This window comes from Gopherus flavomarginatus, chromosome 12 (assembly GCF_025201925.1).
Source record: "Gopherus flavomarginatus isolate rGopFla2 chromosome 12, rGopFla2.mat.asm, whole genome shotgun sequence".
In the NCBI taxonomy this organism is placed as follows: domain Eukaryota; kingdom Metazoa; phylum Chordata; order Testudines; family Testudinidae; genus Gopherus; species Gopherus flavomarginatus.
Genome location: NC_066628.1, coordinates 29,647,926 through 29,675,122, shown reverse-complemented (window position 1 = coordinate 29,675,122; position 27,197 = coordinate 29,647,926). Strand labels below are relative to the sequence as shown.

General features: G+C 46.1%; 1 protein-coding gene across 7 annotated transcripts in view; it reads left to right on the top strand.

The window, feature by feature from the left end:
* Nucleotides 1–19,410: 19,410 nt before the first annotated feature.
* The window catches only part of PIK3R6 (phosphoinositide-3-kinase regulatory subunit 6), a 75,763-nt gene continuing 67,976 nt past the window's right edge, over nucleotides 19,411–27,197 (top strand). For 3 of the 7 annotated variants that reach the window (XM_050919258.1, XM_050919259.1, XM_050919264.1), the window contains exon 1: nucleotides 23,089–23,233. In XM_050919258.1, coding sequence (XP_050775215.1) covers nucleotides 23,155–23,233 — 79 coding nt within the window. In that variant the 5' untranslated portion in view covers nucleotides 23,089–23,154. Of the gene's footprint in view, nucleotides 19,590–22,857; nucleotides 22,995–23,088; nucleotides 23,234–26,868; nucleotides 27,141–27,197 lie in introns of those variants that run through there. The other 4 variants (XM_050919260.1, XM_050919263.1, XM_050919261.1 and 1 more) reach the window with 3 other exon arrangements.

The window sequence follows — 27,197 nt, the reverse complement described above, 5'->3', positions numbered from 1 at the left end:
GTTTGTCATGTCATTTGGGTGGCAGAGCAACATGCATAAAAGGATGTCAGGGTTTTCTGCCATCCAGGTTAATGAGAATTGGCTTGTTGGTGGGTGGTTCTTGTTGCCCACCTGTTTGTTCAATGTATTGTTTCCCATCACTTCCTCTTGCTAGGTAAGTTGTTCTCGTAAGTGACAAGGTCAAAATATCCTCTGTACTTTCTTTCTGCTTTCTTGTAGACATGGTGGTTTGTGGTTTTAAGATACAATGGGCAACATTCAAGTAAATTCTGCCTATTAGAGAGAGCGCAAGAGATGGTGCCCCAGCCATGGTGTTAATTTGACAGGGCTAATCTGCAGGATTAAGTTTTATGGAGCTGAGCTTTGCTGCTTTTCATGGAATAATGTACTGGAATTGTTTGCAGATATTTAATCAGCTCTAAACTGTAAGGCCCATTAGCAGAAGAACGACCCAGCACTTCCAGCCATGTTAAATGTTTAATTGTTTTTGTTTACAGGATTAGAATTAGCTAGATCTTAATGCATAATTGGTACAAATAATTCATAAACCCGTGACATAACTTCACCTTTTTGCTGTGTGCTCAATTTGTCATTTTCTCAAATTATTTGTTTGAAATTAAGATACTGAGAAATTCCTGGGAATAATTCTGATCCATAACTAGAGCTGGGTGGAACAAAAACAAATTATTTAAAAAAATGCAGATTTGGCAACACTGAAACATTTTGTGAATTCAGTTAAACTGAATTAACTGAATTGTTTTGGTTGAAAAACAAAACAACCCCCCCCCAAATTAAACATTGCATTTTGACACTGTTGTGATGAAAGCTTTAGATTTATTTTGTTTTAAATGCCTTAGTTTTGAAATTTCCTTTAATTTTGTTTAAAAAATAACAGTACCAAAAGGCTCAAAATTAAAATCGTTTTACATTTTTCAGAAAGACCCAAAAAGTCCATTGTTCACCCAGATCTCTCCATCACCCATTTGCAACCTCTTTGCAGTGGTGAGCATTCAACAGGTGAAGCTGGAGCTGTTCTGATGGGGCCTACTGCTCGTGAGGGGCCTGACCTTGCAATGGCAAACCCCATATTGATGGACCCAATGGAAGGATTCGAGCCGTGCTTGGTTCTGGAAGAACATAACTCTCGAATTAGGTTTCCTGTGTGCATACTCGTGATTAGAAATTCAGCATTTGCTTTCCCCAAATATTCTCAGAGATTCGCTGTGCCACTCGGTAAATACGCTGACTGGAAATCTATGTGAAAAGCACAGGATGGGAGCACAGATGGAACAAAATCATTTCAGCGTTCACACTATCATGGAACACTTTATGAATATTTGCCCAGGTTTGGAATGAGCCCAGACTAGCACTTGGCATAGTAGGACTCTCCCTGATGAGGGTGGACTGATGCTACCAATCTTTTTCACATAGACCATCAAACAGTCCTCAGAGGGAATGATATTTTGGCTACTACTAGACTAGCCCGATTGTAATTGTGGACCTGGTCAGGAGTCATAGCTTGTGGCATCCATTCCTGTTGTAAACAATCTACAGGTTGCTGCAGCATTAAAAGAATCCACTGGAACCTCTGCCTTTGACTGGCATATCCTCATGATCAAGGCTGCGAGTCTGTCACGGAGGTCACAGAAGTCATGGATTCTGTGACTTTCCGGGACCTCTGTGACTTCTGCAGCAGCTAGCTGCACCGGCCGCTGCTAGGGCAGTCTCAGGCCACTGCGCTCCCTCCCTCCCCAGCAGCAGCAGTTGTCTCGGGCCTCCAGGCCCCCTCCCCAGCAACAGAGGGGGTCCCAGGCCATGCACCCCCCACACACAGCAGCAGAGGTCCTGGGCCACGTGCCACCCACACACACACAGAGCAGTGGGGGTCCCGGGCTGCAGGCCACCATTCCCCCCCAAGCACCCACGGCCCCTGCCCCAGAGCACCCATGATTTAGTCAGTTGTATCTAATACAAGTCATGGACAGGTCACGGGCTGTGAATTTTTGTTAACTGACCGTGACCTGTCCATGACTCTTACAAAAACTACCTGTGACTAAAACGTAGCATTAGTCATGAGAACTGAAAAACTCTCATGAACTTTATCTGCTGTGTAACTTTGGACGGTGTATGCAGAGACATCACGTCACAGTGAAAAGAGGTGATAGTCCCACTTCAGACAGCCCTTGTGTAACTGCTTTACTACTTGTATTCCAGTAGTCCCCGAGGCTCCACTGCAAGCATATAGCAAGAGAGTGCCTGCCCTGTAGGGCGAGATCAACAAAGGGACTCAGGCATCACAATGCCTAGCTCCTAGGAGCCATGCTATCTGGAGTCCTCAGCCCTGAGTGAGGCACCCAAGGCGTGGGAGAGAGAGGTGCCTACAACAGGGATTCTCAGAAGTCAGCATGCTGAGCGGGGAGCTGCCTGGGCTGGCCAGGAGTGAAATATAGAGGAAAAGGGTGGAGCGCAGTCCTAGATGGTGGAAGGAAGGTAGGCACCTGGCTGACAGGCAAGAGGCAGGTGTCTATCTCTGTCCAGGAGTCTCAAGCATGAACCCTTTCCTGGAGTGAGAGTGAAGGATCCCTCCCCCGTGCTCCCTAGCCCAGTGCTTAAGGCACTCACCAGGGACATGGGAATCCCAGATTCAAAGCCCTGTTTGGCCTCATGTGGGGCAGAATTTTGAATTAACGTCTCCTACTTCGCAGGTGAGGGCCCGAACCAATTGGCCGGGTCTCTCTGTCTCGCCTGGTGAAGCTGTGCCGCTTTGTATAAATAAATATTCATTGGGGGGCGAGGGTGGAGCAAGAGAGATTCTATAGCTCAGTGGTTAGGGTACTGATGTGGGAGAGTTGGGTTCAAGTCCCTCCTCCCCTCACTCTGTAATTCAGATACATGGATTGGGAGTGGAGGCTGATATATAACACACCTCGGCCAGTAGGCTGCCTTTGCCGTTCCAAACAGGTCAGCTCTCCCTTTCACACTTCATTCCCATCCTCTTCCCACTTTATATTATGGGTACATTTACCAATAGTTGAAAAGATTAATTGATGTTTAGAAGCATGCCACAAACATAGAGTAGTAGGTGATAAAGATGGTTATAACATAAGCAACCTGTTGGACTCTGTAACTATTGATCCAAATCTCTATCTGTCTTTTATTAGCCCTTTGGGCACTATTTATAAACGTACCTTTATTAAAGTGTGATCCACATTCCCTTTGCTCACACCCTCATCCTCCACAAAACAGGAAAAGTCAGAAAAGCAAATGACCTGAATCACTAAGGAAAAAAAATCAACAAATAAAAATCCAAACAGCCTTGTAAGCTGCTTTCATTCAGTTTCAGAAATCTGGTTCTTTAACATCATTAGCTCCTTTTAAATACAGCTAGTGAGACGCTTTAATTTTTGAGACCCTTCACCCTTTCCACACACTACCCCCAGTTTTCTGTGTTTTTGAGGAGGGAGAGAATTTGTAAACATCACAGGATGTTACGGAGGTGTGTGATGTGAGGCTGAACGCCCACTCAGCACATCCTCACAGACCGACCCGGTGCAGCTGTATGTGCAGCACGCTACACCTCTGTGAGAGAGACGTCAGCAAAGAATTAGTACGTCCTGCTATGCATGTTGGTTTGTCCCATATTACTAGTGGTGAGGAGATGCCATTGATAGCCAGTGAGTGAAGCTGGTTGAAAAATTAAAAAAAAAAAAAAAAAAGATTTCAAAGTTGATTTTGTTGCACGGGGCTTGAAAAGAACCTTTTGTCATTGACTTCCTGATTTTTTTTTTGAGTGAATTTTTAAAAATATTTTTTTTCATTTCACCTTTTTTTACTTTCCACTGTTATCTTTTCTTTTTTCCTTCTCTCATCATTAATTCTCTCTCCCCCTCATGCTAGCAAATGACTGAGAAACTAGGAAAGAGGGGGAATAAAAAGAAAAACCGGTATATAAAAAAGTTCAAATAAATTACAAAACATTTTGCAAAATATCTTAAAAACTAATTTTTGCAAAAAAATTAGTTTTTTTTATAGCCATAATTTGACAAAAATGTATCTGAAAAATGTTGAGTGGGTCGCCCAGTGACATATTGGAGTGAGCTCCTTCAGCCATGGTCATTGATGGGAAATGTGTCAGAAGAGGATTCTTCACAACACTGGTATGAATGTAGACAAAAAACGTATGGGAGATTTCCCCAGGTTATGTGCGAGCCTATACTCTTGCCTCGACTGCGAGTGACTTTGGGCCCTGCATTGTATGTTCCACCATCACTTACATTAGAGCCCTTTCAGCTGATACAACAGAACACCCTCTGATTCCAATTGGAGAAGGATTTGACCCGAAGAGAGGTAGATCAAATCATTTTAAAGTAGATCTGGGAGCTATTCCTGTCTTTGCCACTGGCCTGTTGGGCGATCTTGGGCAAGTCATTTCACTGCACTGTAACGCAGTTTCCCCATTTGTAAAATGGGGATAATAATATTGACTGCCTTTGTAAAGTGCTTTGAGATCTACTGATTAAAAACACTATATAAGAGCTAGGTATAATTGTGTATTGTAAACAGGGACGGCTTTATTAACTGCGGGGCCCCATTGAAATACCCAGAGGCAGGGCCGGTGCAACCATTTAGGTGACCTAGGCGGTCGCCTAGGGCACTGGGATTTGGGAGGTGCCATTTTCTTCGGCAGCGACCGTGGCAGCCAGATCTTTGGCCACCGTGGTTGCCACCAGCATTTAGGCGGAGGGAGCTGGGGCGGCATGCAGGGGAACTCCCCGCCCCAGCTCATACCTGCCCCGCCTCCTCCCCGAGCATGCTGTGGCTGCTTCACTTCTCTCGCCCCCCCCCAGGCTTGCGGCGCCAATCAGCTTAGGCGCCGCAAGCCTGGGAGGCAGGAGAAGTGAAGCAGCGATGGCGTGCTCAGGGTGCTCGTGCTCATGCTCGTGCGTGGAGCAGGGGTGAGCTGGGGCAGGGGGGTGCCTCAGAACGGAGGGCAGAGGGGGTGAGCTGCTGCAAGGGGGGCGCCTCAGGGTGCAGGGGGGCAACTGCCGCAGGGGGGGCACCTCAGGGCAGGGAGGGAGCTGCCGTGGGGGGCAGCCTCAGGGCGGAGGTGGTGGGGGTGGGGGACGCAAGGTGGAAGTTTCGCCTAATGCGCAAAACATCCTTGCACCGACCCTGCCTGGAGGCAGTCCAGGGCTTCGGTGGCGGGGGCTCCACTCTGGGTCTTCTGTGGCACCGAAGGACCCCCCACCGCTGAAATGTCGCCGTAGACCCCCGGAGTGGACCTCCCGCCGCCAAAGACCCCCGGAGTGGCCCTCCCGCCATCGAAATGCCACCGAAGACCCCCGGAGTGGACCTCCCACCATCGAAATGCCGCCGAAGACCCCCGGAGCCACCAGGTGAGTTAAAAAAAATAAAATTAAAAAGGTGCCTAAGGAGCGGGACCCTCTTAGGTGCGGGGCCCGATTCCAGGGAATTGGGCGAATCGACCTAAAGCCGGCCCTGCTTGTAAAACGCAGCAGGCACCAATCTTTATGGGATGTAACTGGCACAAGGGACAGCATTGTGGATGCAATTTGCCTGACGAATCATGCACGTGCAGGTATCTCTCTATGTTTAAACAACGAACTTAAGCTTTCTCTGTCTTATACATCAGGATGGAAACTCATGCAATGTCTCTAAAGTGCTGGTGACTCAGAATCTGAAAAAAGACTGTAAAATGGCCCTTCCAACACAGGTAAGCTGCTCGCTGGGTGTCTCTTGAGCTGACTTACTTTAAAAGAACAAGTTTTTTGCATATTTTTCTCTTGCAGAACCAGTTGCAGAGCAAGTTGGATCCGGCTCCTCTCCATAATCATCACGTAAGTACCATGAGCAGAGTCTTTATTCCCAATGAAAAGGATCCTAGGTGGAGTTTGCAATGAGGGCACTTGAAAAATATAGTTCTTGATTTATGTAAGCATATCTGGAGAGCAGACCCAAGAACCGCACAAGGTTCTTTCTGCTCTCGGTCGAAAGCTCCCACTTTAAGGAAGTTATTGCGAAGACCTGTACTCTCCCTCTTTGAGCTACTTAATCTCCTTTCATTTGTGGCTTGTTAACTGGAGGTGATTGTGTGTTATCAAACATGATTGAATTCACCAGGACTGGGAAGATTGAAGATTAGAGTGAAAAGCTTTAAAGCAGGTGTGGGGCACCTTTTTTCAGGGGCCATTGATCCACAGAAAAAAATCAGTCGTGGACCACACACAGCCCCATGGGTGGCACAGATGCTCAGAGCTTCCCCTAGGCTCTGGGGTGGGGCCAGAAATGAAGGGTTCAGGAGGGGGTTGCAGACTGGGGCAGGGCGTTTGGGTACTGGAGGGGGTGAGGGCTTCGGCTGGGGATGTGGGTGGGGCTTGGGATGAGGGGTTTGGGGTACAGGAGGGGGGTCCAGGCTGGAGCCAAGGAGCTTGGAGCGTGGGAGCAGGCTCAGAGCTGAGACAGGGTTGTCTGCAGATTCCCCACCTTTGCTTTAAAGGCCTTGCTCATTCCTTTACCAGCAATTCTTCCTAATATCTTCCTCTTTGGAACAATTCCTATCAATTCATTTGGATTGCCCCTCTTTTGATTGGCCTGTAGGTGAGCAGTCATATTTCCTGCTTTTAATTTTTGTACATCCAGTTTTCAATGAACATGACATTTTCACTCACAGCAGTGTGAGTGATGTGACTGGAGTCCCACGCTCTGCTCAGAGCTAGCACTAAGTAGGATTTTTTTTTTTGCCTGAATAAGATTTTCAGCAGAACATTTTTCACTGTTTGTTGTTTTCATTCATTTATTTTACTTTTTGGGGTGGGGCTTTTTTAAAAGAAACACAACCTCTCACACTCCAGAAATGTTTCATTTTTCAGTAAATGAAACAACATTTTTGGGTTTTGATCAAATTGGACATTTTTCCTGAAAAATTCCATTGTATTGAAAGTAATTTTCTGTTGAAAAAATGTTACAGTGGAGACTGCCAGAAGCTGGGAGTGGATAACAGAGGACAGATCACTTGATAATTGCCCTGTTTTGTTCATTCCCTCTGAAGCCTCTGGCATTGGCCACTGCCAGAAGACAGGATACTGGGTTACCTGGACCATTGGTTTGACCCAGTATGGCCATTCTTATGTTCTTCTGTAAAATTTTCAATCTGCTCTGCTCAGAATTGTTTCTCCTATCTTGGCCTATCCGCACTCGTATACAAGAAACCAGGCTGGATGTCTGCTTTAAGACTGATGAGCCATGACATTTTTAGTAAGACATGCAATTCTACACTTGCATGTATGGTGAGACCTCACATGTGACCACCGTATATGTGAGGTCACCATGTGGAGGGCGTCATTTTTTGTGGAGGGCACACTGTTTGGAGGGTGCTTTGGCTATGAATATCCATGTGGCTGATCTTGTCCTACCACTTAATATGGAGCAGCTGATGAAGACGATGGGAATTGCAAACATCAATCTACTGCTCTTCAGCCTTCTTCTGTACCCATGTTTCACTTGAGACATAAATGATATCACAATAATGTGCAGCTACAATCTATTTGCTTGGATACCGCTGTCAAGATGGAAGATGTAGCAGTCAGAGGAGTTTTCTACACTTCAGGGCACAAGGACTAGCGAGTACCCTCTTCACAGCATCTAACATATGGCTTCCTCAGGGAAAAGGGACTCCAAATCCTTGTTTTTGCCCATCTCCGATGGAATGGCCTGATTAACAGCCCTGAAGACCCATATTCTTTAGCTCTTCACCTGACCAGGTCCAGCACAGCTCCTTCCTCCTTGCCCCAGAAGGACAACCTCACAGGGGAAGAATCTCCATTTGCTTTTCACTCATTGGCTTCTCTGCTGATGCTGCCAATAAAAAGCCGGTTATATCACTGCCATCTGCAGTGGTGGTGGTTGTGATGGAGAACCACCTCCTCATTTCATCCAACAGCCCCACAGGATCCACCTGTGCAAAGCTCCTCTCTGAGGGGGTGCAAATGCAGAGTGTAAGTTAATGCCTGATGTAGAATATGGTTCTCCAAAGGGTTTCATAGATTCTCAGGCCAGAAGGGACCACTGTGATCATCTAGTCTGAGTTCCTGCATCACACAGGCCAGTGAACTTCCTTAAAATAATTTCTAGAGCAGAGCTTTCAGAGAAACATTGTCTTGATTTAAAATTTGTCAGTGATAAGAGATTCACTAAGACCCCTGGTAAATTGTCCCAGTGGTTAATTACTGTCGCCATTAAAAATGAACATCTTATTTCCAGTTTGAATTTGTCCGGCTTCAGCTTCCTGCCAAACCCTTCTCAGCTGGATTGATGGGCCCATTGTCAAATACTTGTTCCCGCTGTAGATACTTCTAGACTGTAATTGTCATGCCTTAAGCTTCTCTTTGTTAAACTTTAATTAGATTAACCCTATCATTATAAGGCAGGTTTTCTAATCCTTTAATCTTTCCCAGCTTTTCTCTGAACCCTCTCCAGTTTATCAACCTCCTTCCTGAATTGTGGGCCCCTAACTGGATATGGGATTCCTGCAGCTGGTCACAACAGTGCCAAATACAGATGTAAATTAATGTCTCTACTCCTACATGAGATTCCCATGCTTATACATCCCAGCTCTTTTCATCACAGTGTCGCACTGGGAGCTCATGTTCAGCTGACTATCCGCCACAATCCCCCAAAACTCCCCCATCCTGTTAGCATGGCCTGCACTCTCTGTTCCTAGAGATACACATTTACATTTAGCCATATTAAAACACGTATTGTTTGCTTGCACCCAGTTTACCAAGTGATCCGGAGGGATCTGTGCAGCCTCTTGGGGCTGAGGAGAACGTGAGAATGCCATGGAGAGCCACTCCTCTCCTTTCTCTCCAAAACACCACAGAGCCTGATTCCCACAGAGCACTTGGAGAAGGGCTTCCATGTGGTCAGATGAAGCACTGGGGGTAAGGGAGACACATATCCCAATGAGCTGGCAGATTAATATAATGTGAGACAGGTTGGCATGCAGTTGCTAGCACCTTTAATATTTGCCATGAGCCATTAGCTTCGCCTCAAAGAGCTGGCCAGGGACCTGTGACGGGGAGACTTGGTGTGAGGGGAAATGCAAACCTCATTGACAACCCCCGCACTATTTAAGGATCCTGTGAGCAGAGCTCTGGTGCTCTGGACCAGCCCGCTGTGGATAGGAGCAGAGGTGAAAGCGGCCAGCACAGGCTGGTACGGCGTACCGGTAAGAAAGTGGCTGCTCTTTAAGCACCATACCAGCAGGCCACTGATAGGGGTGGGGGGCCAAATGGGCAGCTGTTCCTTTATATCACCGCTGGAGCCCTGGGTGGCGCAGGCTGGGCAGTGCTGAAAAGCTGGCTGGAGGAGTCTCGCCCCGCCCCCATCTCTTCTGCCCAAGGCCCCACCCCTTCTGGGAGCCCAGAGCCATGCCCCCACCTTGCCCAGGAGGCTGGCTGCCCTGTGTTCCAGTAAGTCCTTTAAGTTACTTTCACCCCTGCATAGGAGGATCATTTCCCTCAGTACAGGGCAGACCAGAAAAATTCATCCATTTTCCTGGCTGCAAAATCATCCCTTTACCCAGCTTCCCCTCCCCCACACCTCTCCCAAGCCCATATTTCCCAGAGATGGGACAAAACCAAGCATCTTAACTCAAATCTCCTTGAATTTCAGGTGGGCAAGGGACGAACAAATCCCTGGCTTCAAAATGGCTGCTGAGGTCTTAGGGCTTTACCCAGCTTCCCTTCAAGTCAGTAGAAAAACTCCCATTGACTTGACCAGTGCAAGATGAAAGCTTTGGGCTAGGCTGTTTTCTGGTTCTGGACTGGACGCAGCCCATGTCTTCCAGGAAGCACTGTTCATGCAGCATCTTTTCCTCCTTCAGCTCTCATCGCAAAGTTAGTGACCTGGGGGGCCTGTTAGTAAAGTAATCACTTAGTGACAACATGCAGGTGGGGGAAACAAAACTCTCCATGTGGCAGCCAAAGTAGAAATGTGATTCCAGGAAGAATTTCCCTGGGACAGGAGCCCTTCTTATTTTACTGTGTGTGGGAAGGGTGTGGGGTGGCATGGGTGGTGTGGGGGTGGGTGCACGTGAGTGTGGCTGTGACCAAAACAGGAACTGAACTCCTACAAGCAGTAGGAAAGGAAGGTTTAGTGGGCTTCACTTTGGCTTCTCGTCTCATTTTCTATTTAGGGCTTTTGACAACAGATCCTGGTTGCTGCAAGTCCCAGCGTAGCCGTAAACACTCCTAGTGTAATGCTGCTGCTAAGGGAGACTCTGAGTCAGCAGCTAAGGGCACTCTGTTAAGGGCTGACGGGGAGGAGGAACAGGGTGTGCACCTTACAGCAAACAATCTGCTATCAGCATAGCTGGGAACCAGGGAACTGGAACAGCAAGGCTGGTTTCTAAGCAGGGCAGGATCTAGCAAAACTGTAGAGTGCGCGCTGTCAGGAGAGGTGGTGGTGTTGGCAAAATCATAGCGCCTCATGTCTTCAATGTCTATCATAGGAGAAAAAACACAGCAGGCGCTCTAGAGCAGGAAATCCCTTTTCTGTTTGATATATTCCCCTTTGGTTTGAACTAATGTCAGAGGAGAGCCCTTCACCTGTGCCTGATCTGTGGGGAGCTATTTCTAACAAATAAGGTTAAATAAAACGGGACAAAATGGCACCAGGGACAGGTAGCAGGACTGGGAAGGTGCCATGTCTTTAAAGATGCAACCACGATGCCTTTATTTTCCATATAATAGAACCTTTAAATCTCAAAGGACTCTGTTGTCTGCAGCGACAAAGTGCCATTCTGAGCTCACTTTCAGACATACTGCCACAGAGGATCAGCACTGTGTGTTCCCGCAGTCAGGGCCATCCCTAGGGAGGTGCAGGGCCCAGGATAAATCAGCCTCTGTGGGACCCTCTTATCATTTTTTATACAGGTGAAATCTGGTTGCAGTGACCTTCAAGGGCGGCTGCAGGTTAAATATTGATAGCACCCAGCTGTATAATTATAATGGATTTATATTATATTGTAGTTCTTATGTATAATTATAATGAAGTTTAGATAATTTAAAAAAACTCCCTTTGAGGCAGCCCTGCCCCAGGACTAAGCTGTGCATGGGTCCGCTAGCTGGAGGCCAGTGTCCGAGCTGCTCTGCACCTCTGCAGGGAGCTCGTGGGCCAGGACCCAGCAGGCCAGACCAGCCCCCTGCCCCGCACAGAAATAATCAGCCACAAAGGGACCTCTCACAGGCTCCCAGAGCTGGGGCCTCCCCACAACCCTGCTGTGGGAATCCCGGGAGGGCAGCACTGACCCCCATGAGATGGGGTTGAGAGGTCCCAGCCCATGGGACACTGCCACCTGGCTGCATTCACCACCCCCCTCCGGCCCCGCACTCACCCCCTGGTTCTCCCCGATGCTGGCTCCTGCCCCACTGTCTCTGGGGCAACTGACCATGAGGCCCATGGAGAGACAATCGCTGCTGCCTCCAGTGCTGTGGGGCGAACCCAAGAACCACTGCCAGGATCCCCCCATGGATCAATACCAGTCCCCCAGGATCCCCCATCCCCAATCGGCCCTTGGGATCCCCGAACCCCCCTGAGCAACACATACACACACTCTGATAGGTGCATGCTAAGTATTGCATCTGACACCATGATATCGAAGCACAGGACCCCCCCCAAAGCGTGGAGCCTGGAACTGTCGCTCCGATTTGCCCTACCCAAGGGATGGCTCTGCCCTCAGGCAGGGAGACTTGACTTTTGTTCTTTCTTGCTTTCTTAATCTAAACTAAAGGTAATTCAGACTGTTTTTGCTTTGTGTCATAGCAAAGCCTTTCACCTCTGGGTTGCCAGTTCAAATTCATCTCAGGTGGAGAGTGAGTCCGAGTTGTCTAGGAGCTGTTTGGTGGACTGTATGAAATGATTTTGATGACCCTCAGCCCAATTCTCAGGAGATAAATGTCCATATCTTAAAACCCAGCATGCAACTGGCGCCAATGGGCAGTCTTATCGGAGAGGCCAGGGAGGGGCTAGTTCCTTCCCCTTGGTGCTGTGTGTCACCTGCCGTAGAAAAATATATTATGCTAAGGAGATAATGTGGAGGCTCGAACTGAAATCCATTAGTTTTAGTGAATAGAAATCTGTGGTATGCAGAGACGTCATCCTCTTCCAGGAAAGGCTCCTAGGCAAGAGATACATGGCTTCCTTAATCTGAGTGGATTTCATAGTGGAAGAAGTTTGGAGATTGACAAGAATAGGGATGGTAAAATTCAGGGTGGGAGAAGAGTCACAGACCAGAACATCTGATGGCTACACCAACATATATAGGTCCTGCACTGTTCCACAGGAATGATCTGCAAGCCAGGGTTGTCAGTGTCAGAGTATGAGCAGGCAGATAGGGAAGGCAGAGTTCCTTAAAACTGTAAAATGTCAAAATTTACCACTTCAGATCTGTAAGGAAGAAATGCAGACCTGACCTCCGCTGCTCATGAGGAAGCTGATTTGAACCCTTCAGCAAGGGGGAAATCTGCCAGCAGGTTAGCTCAAGTGATAAGCTCTGCTTCTGCATTCTGAGCCAGCAGCAGTCTCCAGCTCCATAGCGTGCTAAGCTATAACATGTAACTAAAGGGTCAGCAAAAATGAGTCAGAAATGGACACATGGAATGGAGCTGCTGTGTCATTAACACAGGAAACTGGTGAGATGACTCAGTGTCCTCCTTGAGCAGCCAATTGACCCTTGGGCAGTGAATAATGGGGAGGATGAAAGTTCAGAAACTGGAAATTGTGGGTGAAAAGGGAACTCTGAAGGTATCGGAAGGAATGAGAGTGGCCAGGGTATGTCTTGTCAGAAGCTCGAGCATTGACATCTGCTAAGTGAGATGTAATGAATCAGCAGGTACATTTGAAGGACTCATAGAAATGTAGCGTTAGCAGGGACCTCAAGAGGTCATCAAGTCCAGTCCCCTGCACTGAGGCAGGACCAAGTAGCCCTAGACCATCCCTGACAGGGGTTTGTCCTCACAACCTCCAATGATGGGGACTCCACAACCTCCCTTGCAGCCTATTCCAGAGTATAACTATCCTTAGCATTAGAAAAATATTCCAAGCATTTAACCAAAATCTCCCTTGCTGCAGATTAAGCCCATTACTACTTGTCTGACCTTCAGTGGACATGGAGAACAATTGAGCACCATCCTCTTTATAACTGTTCTTTGCATATTTGAAGACTGTTTTCACGTCCCACCTCAGTGTTCTTTTTTCAAGACTAAACATGCCCAGTTGTTTTAACCTTTCCTCACAGGTCAGGTTTTCTGAACCTTTTATCCCTTTTGTTGTTCTCCTCTGGATGCTCTCCAATGTATCCACATCTTTCCTGAAGTGTGCTGCTCAGAACTGGACACAACACTCAAGTTGACAACTCACTAGTGCTGAGTAGAGTGGACATTTACTTCCCGTGTCATACATACAATCCTCCCGTTAATATCCCCTAGAACAATATTAGTCGTTTTTGCAACAGCCTCGTGCTGTTGAATCATACTCCATTGGTAATCCACTATAATCCACAGATCCTTTTCAGCACTTCTACTGCCTAGCCAGTTATTCCCAATTTTGTAGGTGTGAATTTGAGTTTTCCTTCGTAAGTGTTATATTTTGCACTTCTCTTTTTTGAATTTCATCTTATTGATTCCAAACCAATTGTCTAATTTGTCCAGGTGGTTTTGAATTTTAATCCTGTCCTCCAAAATTCTTGCAATCCCTCCCAGCCTGTTATCACCTGCAAATTTGATGAGCATACTCCCACTTCATTATCCAACTGATTAATGAAAATATTGAAGAATAATGGACCCAAGACTGACCCCTGCAGGGCCCCTCAACCCTCCTAGGTGGACATCAAACCATTGAAAATTACTATTTGAGAATGGTCTTTCAACAGTTGTGCACCCACTGTATAGTAATTTAATCTAGACCACATTTCCCTAATTTGTTTATGAGAATGTCATGTGGGACTGTGTCAAAAGCCTTATTAAAATCAAGATATATAATTTCTACAGCTCCTCTCCGCCACCAGTCCACTAGGCCAATAAGCCTGTGAAAGAAGGAGATTAGTTTGGCATGATTTATTCTTGACAAATCCATGCTGGCTATTCTTTATAAACCAGTTATCCTCCAGGTGCTTACGAATTGATTGTCCCAGTATCTTTCCAGGTATCAAAGTTAGGCTGGCTGGCCTATAACTGGCCAGGTCCTCCTTTCCCCACTTTTTAAAGATAGGTACTAGGTTTGCCCTTCTCCTGTTCTGTGGGACCTCACCCGTCCTTCATGAATTCACAAAGACAATTGCTAACAGTTCCGAGATTGCTTCAGCTAGTTCCTTAAGTACCCTAGGGCAAATTTCATCACATCCTGCTGACTTGACTGCATCCAATTTATCTAAATATTCTTTAACCAGCTTGTTCTCTATTTTTGTTCCTTCCACCTTGCCGCTAATATTAATTGTGCTGAGATCTGGCCATCGTTAACTGTTTTAGCGAATACAATGAAGCAAAATAGGCATTAAACATCTCAACCTTCTTGATATCATCAGTTACTAGCTCTCCTTCCACCTAAGTAGAGCATGTGCACTTTCATCTTTCTCTTGTTCCTAATGTATTTACAAAACCTCTTCTTATTACCTTTTATGTCCCTTGCTTTGTATCTTAGCCTTTCTCATTTGACCCCATCTGTTTTGCACTATTCTTTTGTATTTATCCTTAACAATTTGTCCATGTTTGTGCTTTTTGATTTTCAGGTCACTAAAGAGCCCTTAATGGAGCCACATTGGCCTTTTGCTGTTCTTCCCATCTTTCCTTTACATCAGGATAGCTTAGAGTTGTGTCTTTAATATTGTTTCCTTGAGAAACTGCCAACTCTCCTGAACTCCTTTATCCTGTCGATTTTCTTCCCATGGGACCTTGCCTGCCAGCTCTCTGAGTTAGTTAAAGTTTGCTTTTTTTATGTGCCTTGTCTGCTCTCACTCCTTCCTTTCCTTAGAATCATGCAATCTCTCATTTCATAATTACTTTCACCCAAATTGCCTTCCATCTTCACATTTTTGCAACCAGTTCCTCCTGTTGGTCAGAATCAAGTGTAAAATGGCTGCCCTTTCGCTTACTTCCTCCATTTTCTGAAACAAAAAAGTTGTCCCCAACACATTCCAAAACTTACTGGGAATTTTATATTTCACTGTATTACTTTTGCAACAGAAGTTTGCATAGTTAAGAGTCCCCCATTACTACTAGGCCTTGTGTTTTGGATGTTTCTGTGAAAAGAATAGGTTGCTGGCTTTGAATCAACCAGCGCTGGGGCTAACACATCAAAAATAAAGCCAGTGAGTCTGCTTCTCAGCTCTGTTTTGCACCAGCAAATGATTTATTCACTAAAGTGTTTGCAAACAGTGTAAGTCTTAGTGGAGACAGATACTTTATGAAATATTCCTGGATTTATGGAAAGATGAGGGGATAGTTAAACAGTGACACAGGAGTTCCCAAAACATGAAGCCAGAGACCTGCCATCCTAAATATAGTTATTCCTACGACACTTGCCAGAGTGCATGACTTTACCCTTTGCAGACAGGAGCGCAAAGGCATATGCATTAATTAAAACTGGCTGAGGGACTGTCAGTGACAGAAGTGAAAAAGATGACAGCGACTTGGCACTAAGGCAGGTAATACATCGAGAAGGGTTGAGGTACATGAAAGCACAGTTTGCAAACAGCAATGCACAGGTACACATAGAGAATAGATTGGAAATGAAAGCATGGTCAAAAAATGATAGCAGTAAATTCAATCCACGCCCTTGACAGATAGTTTGTGTGGCTGTATAAGTAATTTTCTCCTAAACATCCCTGCCTAAGTCACTGGCACTCAGACAATTAAATGAACTAGGCAAGAATCAGAACAGTTTTATAAACTGGACCATGCCCAGCCACACACAATTACTTGGTATTAATTTGACAAGCTAGTGTGTAAGACAGCCCTTAAACCTCACCTTTGTCTTCCTCCCTCAGTCAGGAAGGAAACCATCTATTTTTAACCCTGGAGCCCACATATGTAACCAAATATATCACACTCTCTAGACCAAATGAGGACAGAACAACACGTAACATGGAAGGCTGTTCCATTGACCTGCTTGTACCTGACAGCTCTGCCTTCTTTCCCCATTCCATCCTCTCCCTGCGAAAATCAAAGCTTCAGTAGCTGGTTTGGTCACGTAAGTCATCCAGTCAAAGAACAACAAAAATACCGTGTGAGTTAAGAGAACAATCATTCATCTCCAACCATGAATCCTGATCAGCAAATAATTATGTTTCTTATTTCACAAGGCAGGAATCTATTGTATAAATGAGTCAGTGAATAATCATGAATAACGACCATGAAAGCTGTGTCCTTTTTTGTGGTTACTGGCAAGCAGAAGAATGTGCTAAATTAACCAGATAAACTATTAGCTACAAAGAATTGAACCAGATCTAGTAGAAACTATTTTTTATTTATTTGTTTAGATGTGTCACCTAGCAACAACCATCCCATGCTCTTGGGAACTCTTACAAAATGTCAAATTCATATCATACATGTTTATAGCCCGCACAGACATCATGTAATGAACTGCTCCACCCACGCATTTCATTGTACTTGGCACCAAACCACTGATCAGTAAGACTGTTGATAGATAAAGCAAGTCCTGTTTCCATCAACCTGAATGTTAAGTAACTTCGTGCTATAATGCTTACATGGGTTAAAACAACAAACTCCAGACAGTTTAACTCACAGAACTCTGGTGCCATGTGTTTTCAGTAGGACTGTCAAGCAACAAAAAAAATTAATTGCAATTAATTGCGTGGTTAAAAAAATGAATCACACAATTAATTGTGCTGTTAAACAATAATAGAGTGCCATATATTTTTGGATGTTTTCTACATTTTCAAATATATTGATTTCAATTACAGCACAGAATACAAAGTGCACAGTGCTCACTTTATATTAATTTTTTATTACAAATATTTTCACTGTAAAAAAGATAAACAAAAGAAATAGTATTTTTCAATTCACCTCATACAAGTACTGTAGTGCAATCTATCATGAAAGTGCAATTTACAAATGTCGATTTTTTTTGTTACATAGCTACACTCAAAAACAAAACAGTGTAAAACTTTAGAGCTTACAAGCCCACTCAGCCAGCTGCTCAGTCAAACAAGTTTGTTTACATTTACGGGATATAATGCTGCCTGTTTCTTATTTACAATGTCACCTGAAAATGAGAACAGGCGTTTGTGTGGTACTTTTGTAGCTGGCATTGCAAGGTATGTACATGCCAGGTATGCTAAACATTCATATGCCCCTTCATGCTTCGGACACCATTCCAGAGGACGTGTGTCAATGCTGATGATGGGTTCTGCTCGCTAATGATTCAAAACAGTGCAGCTCAACGCATGTTCATTTTCAACATCTGAGTCAGATGCCACCAGCAGAAGGCTGATTTTCTTTTTTGGTTGTTCAGGTTCTGTAGGTTCTGCATTAGAGTGTTGCTCTTTTAAGACATCTGAAAGCATATGCTACACCTTGTCCCCCTCAGATTTTGGAAGGCACGTGAGATTCTTAAATCTTGGGTCAAGTGCTGTCTCTATCCTTAGAAATCTCACATTGGTATCTTCTTTGTGTTTTGTCAAATTTGCAGTGAAACTGTTCTTAAAATGAACACATGCTGGGTCACCATCCAAAACTGCTATAACATGGAAAGTATGGTAGAATGCAGGCAAAACAGAGCAGAAGGCATACAGTTCTCAAGGAGTTCATTTGCAAATTTAATTAAGTCATTATTTTTTTAATGAGCATCATCAGCATGGAAGTATGTCCTCTGGAATGGTGTCCGAAGCATGAAGGGGCAAGTACCCTGATTTTGCATGTACAAATCATGGATGGCGATAGCTTGACTCACCACTGATCAGGACTGCTGTCTGCCTGCAGCCAGTGTTCCTGGGAATTACCCAGCCAACCCCATGGAACCAAAATTTGGGCTTGGCTTCTACCAACCAAAAGTCCTAAAGGCCCCTTGGAATTTCCTGCTTTATTTGCCTTTGCCCAGTACCCAAAGGACCCACATTCCCACAACCAGGCACCAGCTCCCCAGCGTACAGAAGTGTTGTCCTACCTGCGTGGCTATCAGATGAAGGCAACAGCTGCAGACAGGTTCTTGAATAAAAACCTTGTGGACAGACCACAAAGAGCATCTCACCCGCCCTGCACCATTCTAACCCAGTCATAAAATCCCAGGGAAGCCCAGGAAGCCTGGAGCTGGACTTCATGCAGTACAGTGAGATGGATTTCATATAATACAACTACACAGCTACAACACCCAGTCCCTGGTTCACATGCTGGTAGGATGACCAGATAGCAAGTGTGAAAAATCAGGACAGGAGGTGTGTGTGTGGGGGGGTAATAGGAGCCTATATAAGAAAAAGCCCCCAAAATCAGGACTGTCCCTATAAAATCAGGACATCTGGTCACCCTACATGCTGGGTGAAGAGTGAGCTATACAGGGAATGGTTCCTTCTGACATCGCAATATAAGCAGGAGAGGACTGACAGTCAAGTAACTGTATCTCAGGCTTGAGCGTTCTCCCATGGTGAGACAATGTGACTGAGAGTCAGGATTTGCGGATTCTGTTCCTAGCTTTGCCACTGATTTGCTGTGTGACCGTGGGCACATCACTTCCCTTCCTGGTGCCTCAGTTCCTCTGTCTGTGAAATGGGGGCAGTACTGATCTTCCTTTGAAAAAGAATGCTTGTGAAGTGTTCTGAGACCTGCCAGGGATGAAAGGCCCTATAGAAATGCACAGTGTCATTGTTATCAGAAGGAATGCAAAGCTAGACTGGAGAGCTGGAAAAGTAGCCATGCATTAGCCAGATGCCTCCCTGTCACTCTTAGCAACATTGTGTATGTGTGTGCACTGTTTAGCAAGGCTTGTTTTTCTGAGACACTGCCTCTTTCTTAGCAGGCTGGCATCATGACAGAAGTTCCATGCACAGTTTCTTGGTGGGGTGAGCCGACACATGCCACACCGCGGGGGCTGAGGTGGTAATGCCAGCTAAGTGAGTCATGCCACACCTACTGTTAGTTTTGGCTCACCTCAAGTTTTATAAGTCTCCACCTGACCTGAATGTTAGTTTGTTTTCTGAAGCGTAGCAAAGTCTAGCAATGCTCAGCCCTTCCTCTCCCGCTCCGGGCCCTGTGAGCTTACCAGGGAGATAGCGAACAACAAGGCTTTCTCCTTGGGAGACATCTTGCATGAAAGAGGAAGTCATCTTGAAATAACACAGGCACTCCCCTTTTTACTGAGACTTTTGCAGACTTTGAAACATGCAGCACAGCCCCTAGAAAGGCAGCAGCTGGATTCGTTAGGTTGCACAGGCTGCCCTGCTGCACCATCAGAGCAGGCAAGGAGATGGCTTGTCAACTGCGCCCTGCTGCCTTCATTTGGGATGGGACCTCAGGTGCACATGAGACTGGCAGATTGCCCCAGTGGCTGTTCTAAAAGAAGTAGGTAGCATTCTTCTATCATATAGCAGGCTGCTGCTGAATGCATAGCTTTGGGTGCACTGAAATGCCAGTCTTGTCATATTCCTGTTGTTTTCTCGGCTCTTTCAGAGGGGATCTGCCACTTAGATCAATGCATCACTCAATAGGTGGTTCTCCTATCAGGTCCTTGACTGGAAACTTTTATTGAAAGGGGTCGGGGGAGATGCACAAAAATGATATTGTGTCGCTAATGTGCTTGTCACATTTGGGAGTGTTGCAGATTGTAGAAATTTGAAATCAGTGGAGGGGGGGAGGCGGGAGGGAGAGAAAACTCTGTTCCTGGTAGAAAAAGGCCCTGGAAATTGTCCTAACAGGATATACATGGTTTCCTTTTTCTAAGTAAATTTCATGCTGGGGCTAGGTAGAGGACTGCCAGCCCTGGAGAATGAAACTCCCTGCTTATCCACAGAGCTGGAACATCACAGGCAGCAGCAGTGTGAGCTTCCCCCACACGTCCCAGTCAGTGCGCGTGAGCCATGACCTGAAGTGACTGCCCCTTGGGCCAGTGCCTATTTCAGTCTGTGCAGCCCATTCAGTGGTCTCTGCTATAACTGCCAACGAGAGGGACAGCTGGTAATTTTTGTGCTGCGGATGCACACTGCTGCTATGAGACCCACCAGCTCATTGCACGCAGGCCCCCGAAACAGCTAACAGAGTAACCACTTTCGAATTCTTCCCACCACGGCTGGAGTATGATCAGTGAATTCCAGTGAAATTATTCTCACCATGATGTTTCTGGTATCTCATCCACATCTCTTGTTCATTTATAAAACTGACTCCAAACCTGCACCTTCTGCTCTCAGCGAGTTGAAAGGGTCACATGCCCTCATCACCACTGCCATCATCCTCTCTTCCCCAACTCAGCCCACTGATTGTGTCTCCTCTTAATTTCTGTCTGTCAGGTCTTGGCAGTGTATCTCACTCTGCAGTGTGTGCAGCGCCTCGCCTGCTGGGGCCCCGATCCCTGAATGAGGGCCTGCAAATAAGGGATAGCACAATTAATAAGTAATGATGATAATGATAAAGAGATGGATCGAAGAAAATCAGTGCAGTCCTTCTGGGATAGAAAACTGAGAAGGGTCTGTGTTCGGTGTTCAAATGTAACAAAACAGAGAGCTAAGAAAGTGCAACATTCAGCTTTTATTCCTTTCACCACATGTACTGTTCTCTTTCATCAAGCATTTTCTGACAGTCAAGGGCTCTGAGTTCTGAGAGGTTATCCTATACATAAGTACACTATCATAGTATAATGTCCTCTGTCATGAACAGTTAGAGGTTCCCAAATTTGACCCTAAATGCTGACCCTGAATTTCTTTGGTGGCGTTCACCCACCCCTACCACACAACTATTATTGCAAGTTAATAATTAATAGGGAGGGGAGACTGTACCATTTTTAATTCTGTCTGTGGAAAGGTATTTTATAATCCCTGTGTGGCTTGAACTATAAAACCTTAAATCTGTGAAATGTTGCTTTCCCCCTCCGGAAATCCCTTAAAGCAAGTCACTGCATTGCACACTCCGTATGGATAATCCCTGCAATCAGCCTGTTGCAGAGCTCTTTCCAGCCCAGAAATAGGTCTGTATTTTCCAGGCAAGGTTTTCCCCTTTCCGGGATCATCCAAGACTGCTATGCAGAACTGGGCACCAGTTGCTCTGACTCCCACATCAGGTGGAAGGGCTTTGCTTGGCGGTTTTTTTTGGAGTACATTTGGCAGTGAATTTGGGAATTATTTTATTTTTTCCCCCCGGATTGTTTTTCTGAAGCTGACTTTGGGAATGGAAGTAGAGATGCTAAATTTAAAGACCTGATGCTTCCTGAAAATCATTTTCTTCCCCCAGAAGTAATTGAAGGTGACGTGAATGAGAAATTCTCCAAAGAGTCATTAGTATCCAGGAACTAGCCTGCACTTCCCACTCCAGATTTAGCAAAAGAGTTTAGAGCCTATTGGACTCAGAGACACAGACAGACACAGTGGAAGCTGCTAATGGGAGTGGAGTGAATGCTGTGAATGAGTCCCTTAGAATTCAGTAATGAATTGGCTTCCTCTGTGTTTGAGTTCCCTTCGTATTTGCTTTCTGCAAATATAAGTCTCCTGGCGGGAATGATCCTCACAAGAACAGTGAACGTGATGCAGATACTGCAGCCTACTGCCGGCAAGCAAAGTCTGAGCTTGTTATCTACATCTCTAGGAGCGGTGCCAGAGTGAGGGCACCTGGTTTTATATCAGAACCAGCCAAAACCACAAGTTCAGCCCGGTTTGAGGTGAAACCATAAATCAGCCCAGACTTGCTCCAAACTGGACCCAGGCTCTCTCTCCTTTTCTTTAGAGTCTCCTGCACGTCAGTAGCCTGTTTGAATCTGTAAAATGAAACCTGGACCTAGCTGAATTTTATGTGGTTTTGGGGTTTCATAATGAAAGTTTCACTCAGTTTTAGTTGTGACTTCAGACTCAAGCAACAATGGACATAAAGGGCTCACGGGTCATGGCAGCACCTCACCAATGTCTCTCTGCAGCCTCCTTTTCCTGAACTTTTGTTCAGTATCTTTGGGTTTTTATGTCACCTTCTTCCTGCTGCAGCCAAATGGGGCAAGGCCTTATACAGTCTTTATCCCTGGCTGTGGTTTTGATCCTTGGGACTGTTAGCAGCAAGCAGACATTAGAGCAGCCCTTGGGCTGCTATAAATTATTGCATGGAAAGCAAAACTGCACACAGTGGCTCCTGGATTGGAGAATACAATGTATGCTTTATGCCACCTTTGTACACACACCCCAACCTCTGCTGCATACAGTTCGACCAGACCTCAGGATCTGGCCCTAAATCAGGAGTAACTCCATTGGAATCAATGAGTGTAAAACAGGTGTGAGAGGAGACTCTGCCCAGTGAGTGCAAAGTGGGCATGAAATGCTACCACTGGTGTCAGTGAGTGGGGAATGCCGATGCAGTATTTTATCTACCCTTTGCACAGGGGTAACTGATGGCACAAGTTGCAGTGTGTAGAATCAGATTCCTGTTTGCAGCTGGCAGAGCCCCATGCACACAGCACAGAATCACAAGGGGCTGTAAAGCAGCAGCAGTGACTGGCATGGAATGGCTAAGGTCGGGGGGGGGCGGGGGGTTGCTGCAAAAGAAGACCCCCGTGGCAGCCAGTCTCGGAGCCCAGATCAACTGACCCAGTCTAGATGTTTGGACTGGGGCTGGAACCAAGCTCTGAAACCTGGCGTGGGGGGTGGATCTGCCTTTCCACAGCTGCCCTGCTCCCTTCCAGTAAACAAGGGTCACATTTGATACTTTCTGCTCCTGCAACTTTCACTGGAGCTAAAAGGAAACGCCAGCTGGGCAAGCACCAAGTGGGAGCTCTGTAAGGTTAGACTGCAGTGCTTCATGTGTTACTTTCAGAACTGGTCTCACTGTGAAGTGGCTGTGAGAGAGCAGGGTGCAGCACTGCAGTGCGGGGGTGTGTGTGTGAAGTCTGATCTGCTCCCAGGGACACCTGTCATAGTGTGGCGAGCCAGAACGGACACACATGCTCCTGCATGTTGCCCCAGATCTGTGGACTCACAGCCTCACCATGCAGGACGGCTCGGGACCAATCACCTGTGACGGTATTTGTATGAATTCATTCTTCACATTGGTAGCAAGCCAGGGTTTTGATTTCTGCAATGTGATTAGTGCTTTTGGACCGGAGCAGTGATTGACAGGGAGGAAGCAGGGTTGGGGGGCGGGGGGAAGGGTATCTTTCACATTCTGTTCCCAATTACATTTCCTTTGCAAATATAGCCGCTTGTGCTGATAATCAAGATAAATGGAATGTACTTAGCCGACTGAATTTGTGTAAATACACCAATGTCCAAGACTTGAGCCGGACTATATATAACTCTCCTAAAACATGTGTGAGCATTTCATGGCAGTGCATGACCCAGCTCTGGGACTTTTAAACGTTGGTTAATAGAGGGGGTTTTAGGAGCGAGAATATTTTCTTGTTTTGTCATTATCTTCTTTAGGTTTTTGGCACTTGACTGTTCCAGGAACCCTCCAGGATGCGTAGTTTTTGACTCATAATTTGACACTAAATGGTGGGAAAACTTTTCTTATCACAGGTCTGTTTCACAGACTAGACTGTGGCTGGGGAAAAAAAGGCAATTGCTTGAGTTAGCGAGTTGAAGGGTGAGACAGTGAAGGCCACACTCTGGAAGAAATCCCCAAATTCACAGCTGTAATACCGACAGTGATACCAGGGACTTTGGGGGAGTAACGACTGCAGTTCTGAGGATGAAATTCTTGCTAGATAGAAGCCAGTGGGGGGTTTTGCCACTGACTTCTAAGAGGGCAGTTCTGTTCAATATCTTCATCAATGAGTTAGATAATGGTATGGAGAGTACACATAAACTTTGCGGACGAGACCTAGCTGGGAGGGGTTGCAAGTGCTTTGGAGGATAGGATTAAAACTCAAAATGATCTGGACAAACTGGAGAAATGGTCTGAAGTAAATAGGGTGAAATCCAATAAGGACAAATGCGAAGTACTCCACTTCGGAAGGAGCAATCAGTTGCACACACACAAAATGGGAAACAACTGCTTAGGCAGGAGTACTGCGGAAAGGAATCTGGAGGTCTTAGTGGATCACAAACTAAATGTGAGTCAACAGTGTAACACTCTTGCAAAAAAAAGCAAACATAATTCTGGGATGTATTAGCACGCGTTTTGTAAACAAGACGAGAAGTAATTCTTCCGCTGGTGTTTAATATTCTGTGTGCAGACTTCTCTAAAGCCAGTGTGTGCTTGCCAAGACATCATGGCACAAACATACTTCTCAGCCTGCTCCTTATGCCTAGGTAGCCCCTATTAGATTTTCAGGCTCTTCTCTGTAAATCCATTTAGAAGCAATCCAAAAGGAACGTGCCTTTTACCTACTTGTATAAATGGGAAAAGCTGATAACAGGCTCTTGTGCCTTGTCACTGAACGGTGCGGCTCTGTATCGCTCACTCTTACTACGACACAGCTTGAACAGAGAGGAAGGCACCAACTCAGCACCATGAACCGGAGAGAGCATAATTTCTTTACACAGAAGAGATTCATCCAAAACCGTAGAGCCACACTTTAAGGAAGCTCTGCTCCAGGTCCAGAGGTGTCTTGGTCTGTTCTTTGTTTAGTGCACTAGTTTTAGAATCATAGAATCTGTGCTGATGCCGGACCAAAGAAACCTAGACCATCCCTGATGGGTGTTTGTCTAACCTGTTCTTAAAAAAACTCCAATGACGGGGATTCCACAACCTCCCTTAGAAGACTTGTCTGGTACCATAAAACACACACTGTGATCATTTTGACATTTATGTAACGTAGTGGTAGTGGCAGGGGGCTCAATCCTGCAAAGGGCTGAGTGCCTCCTGCAGGGTGCTGTGTGTCTGCAAAGCTCCAATGGGAGAGGAATACATTCCACAACTCCCAGGGGAACATAGCAACCAAAAAGCAGTTCTTCTGCCACACATCAATAGGTGACAGGTTTCAGAGGGGTAGCTGTGTTAGTCTGTATCAGCAAAAACAATGAGGAGTCCTTGTGGCACCTTAGAGACTAACAGATTTATTTGGGCATAAGCTTTCAGATGCATGGAGTGAAAAATACAGTAAGCAGTGTATATATATTTATATATGTATGTGTATATATAAAAGATGGGAGTTGTCTTACCAAGTGGGGGGGGGTCAGTGCTAATGAGCCCAATTCAGTTAAGGTGGAAGTGGCCTATTCTCAAGAGCTGACAAGAAGGGGTGAATATCAAGAGAGAGAAAGGTTTCAGAAATGGCCAACCTCCACCTTGATTGCATTGGCCTTGTTAGCACTACAAAAGTAATTTTCCCTCTCTTGAAATTCATTGGTCTCTAAGGTGCCACATCAATAGGTGTGGCTGGTTAGGCGCGAGAGGCGCCCTGACACACAGGAGAGCTGGTAAGGGCTGGTCATCTTCAGTTCCAGGCACTAGCCAACTGATGGGGATCAGGTTTTTGTTGACTCATATCCAGCTTCTCATCCACTGTAATCCCCAGGTCCTTTTTTGCAGAACTGCCACTTAGCCAGTCAGTCCCCAGCCTGTTGCTGTGCATGGGATTCTTCCTTCCTAAATGCTGGACTCTGCACTTGTCCTTGTTGAACCTCATCAGATTTCTTTTGGTGATGTGGGGGAGGGAAGAGGAGCGAGAGTACAGTGTGCTCGGGAGAGGGGCAGAACTGGGCGGGGAACAGATGGGATTGGGGGCAGGAAGAGGGGGGGAAGAAGTGGGGCAGGACAGGAAGAAGCTGGGCAGGGGTGGAGCCTTGGGGGAAGAGGTGAAGTGGGGGCAGGGCCTGGGCGGAGCTGGGGGGGAGCACTCCCCCCAGCAGATTAGAAACTCGGTGCCTATGTCCAGGGTCTTGCTCCTGCCCCAGGGAGGGCCCTGTCAACAGTATTACTTTTAGCAGTCAAACTTGGCATGTCCTTAAAAAAAGATTTTGTTAGTTTGACAGGATGTTTTCCATAAACCCATGATGATCTGCATTAATTGCACTGCCTTCTGAACTGCCAAATGGACTCATAAATATGCCTGCAATTGCTGGGAAAGTTGGCTTTCAGTTTTCTAAAATAGAGGGGTTTTTTTTATCAGTGAAAATCCAGCATATTTACTGAAAATTGAAGAAAAAATATTTTTTCACCAAAGTTTCCTGCAATGGCCCCCTCTCTATCCCTGCTCTCAAGAAAACCTGTCATTTTTTCAAGCAGTTCTCAACTGCATTCCCCCCAGAGGCTCTCTTCAAGGGACCTTGCACCTGCCCAGCTGGTGAGTCACAGAACGTTGCCCTCCTGGCAGAAAAGGGAAACTCCAGTGTAACGGAGAAGAAAATCTAATCCCCATTCGTATCACAAAGGAGAATCACCAAGTTAAAAAAAAATTAGCTACAACATTTAGAAATGTGGCTCCCATCTGGTTACTAAAAGAGGATTTACTAATTGAACCGGGGTATGAGTGACAAGCAAGGTGCTTGGGGCAAGAATCTCACTGGTGGGAGAGATGGGAATGAGACTGTCCTGATATTTGGGGGCACCAGCTCTGCCTCGGCTGTTGTGTGTCACATTTTCCCCATCGACTCAGTAGTCACTTCCCCATAAGTCATGTGCTCTCCCGGGGGTCTGTGAGCCCTTCCTGCTCTCGGACGGAAGGCTTGTGGTCACAGTGAGCAGTGAGTTTAGAGCTCACAGACAGAAAATCCAGAAGCGAAACCCTTTCAGGCTCTGCAACGCTTTTCACTTGGCTGCCGATGCAAAGGCCAGAGGGGACTTGCGGCTCTTCAGCATAGCCCATTCCTCCTATGCTTGATCTCTGGACTAACATGGGCCGTGGCCTGCACACCATACATTGCTGAGGTCTGCCTCAGCCACAGACTCCTGCTCTTCTTTATTTTCCCTGCGATGCACATGCTGGGGGAGCTCTGTGCTCTGGGGAGAGCTTTGCACTTACAAGCCAGAAGAATCCAAGGGAAGGTAAGGGCAGTCTCATGTGGAGGGGACAGGACAGAGGGGAGAGAGATTTTACCCCCC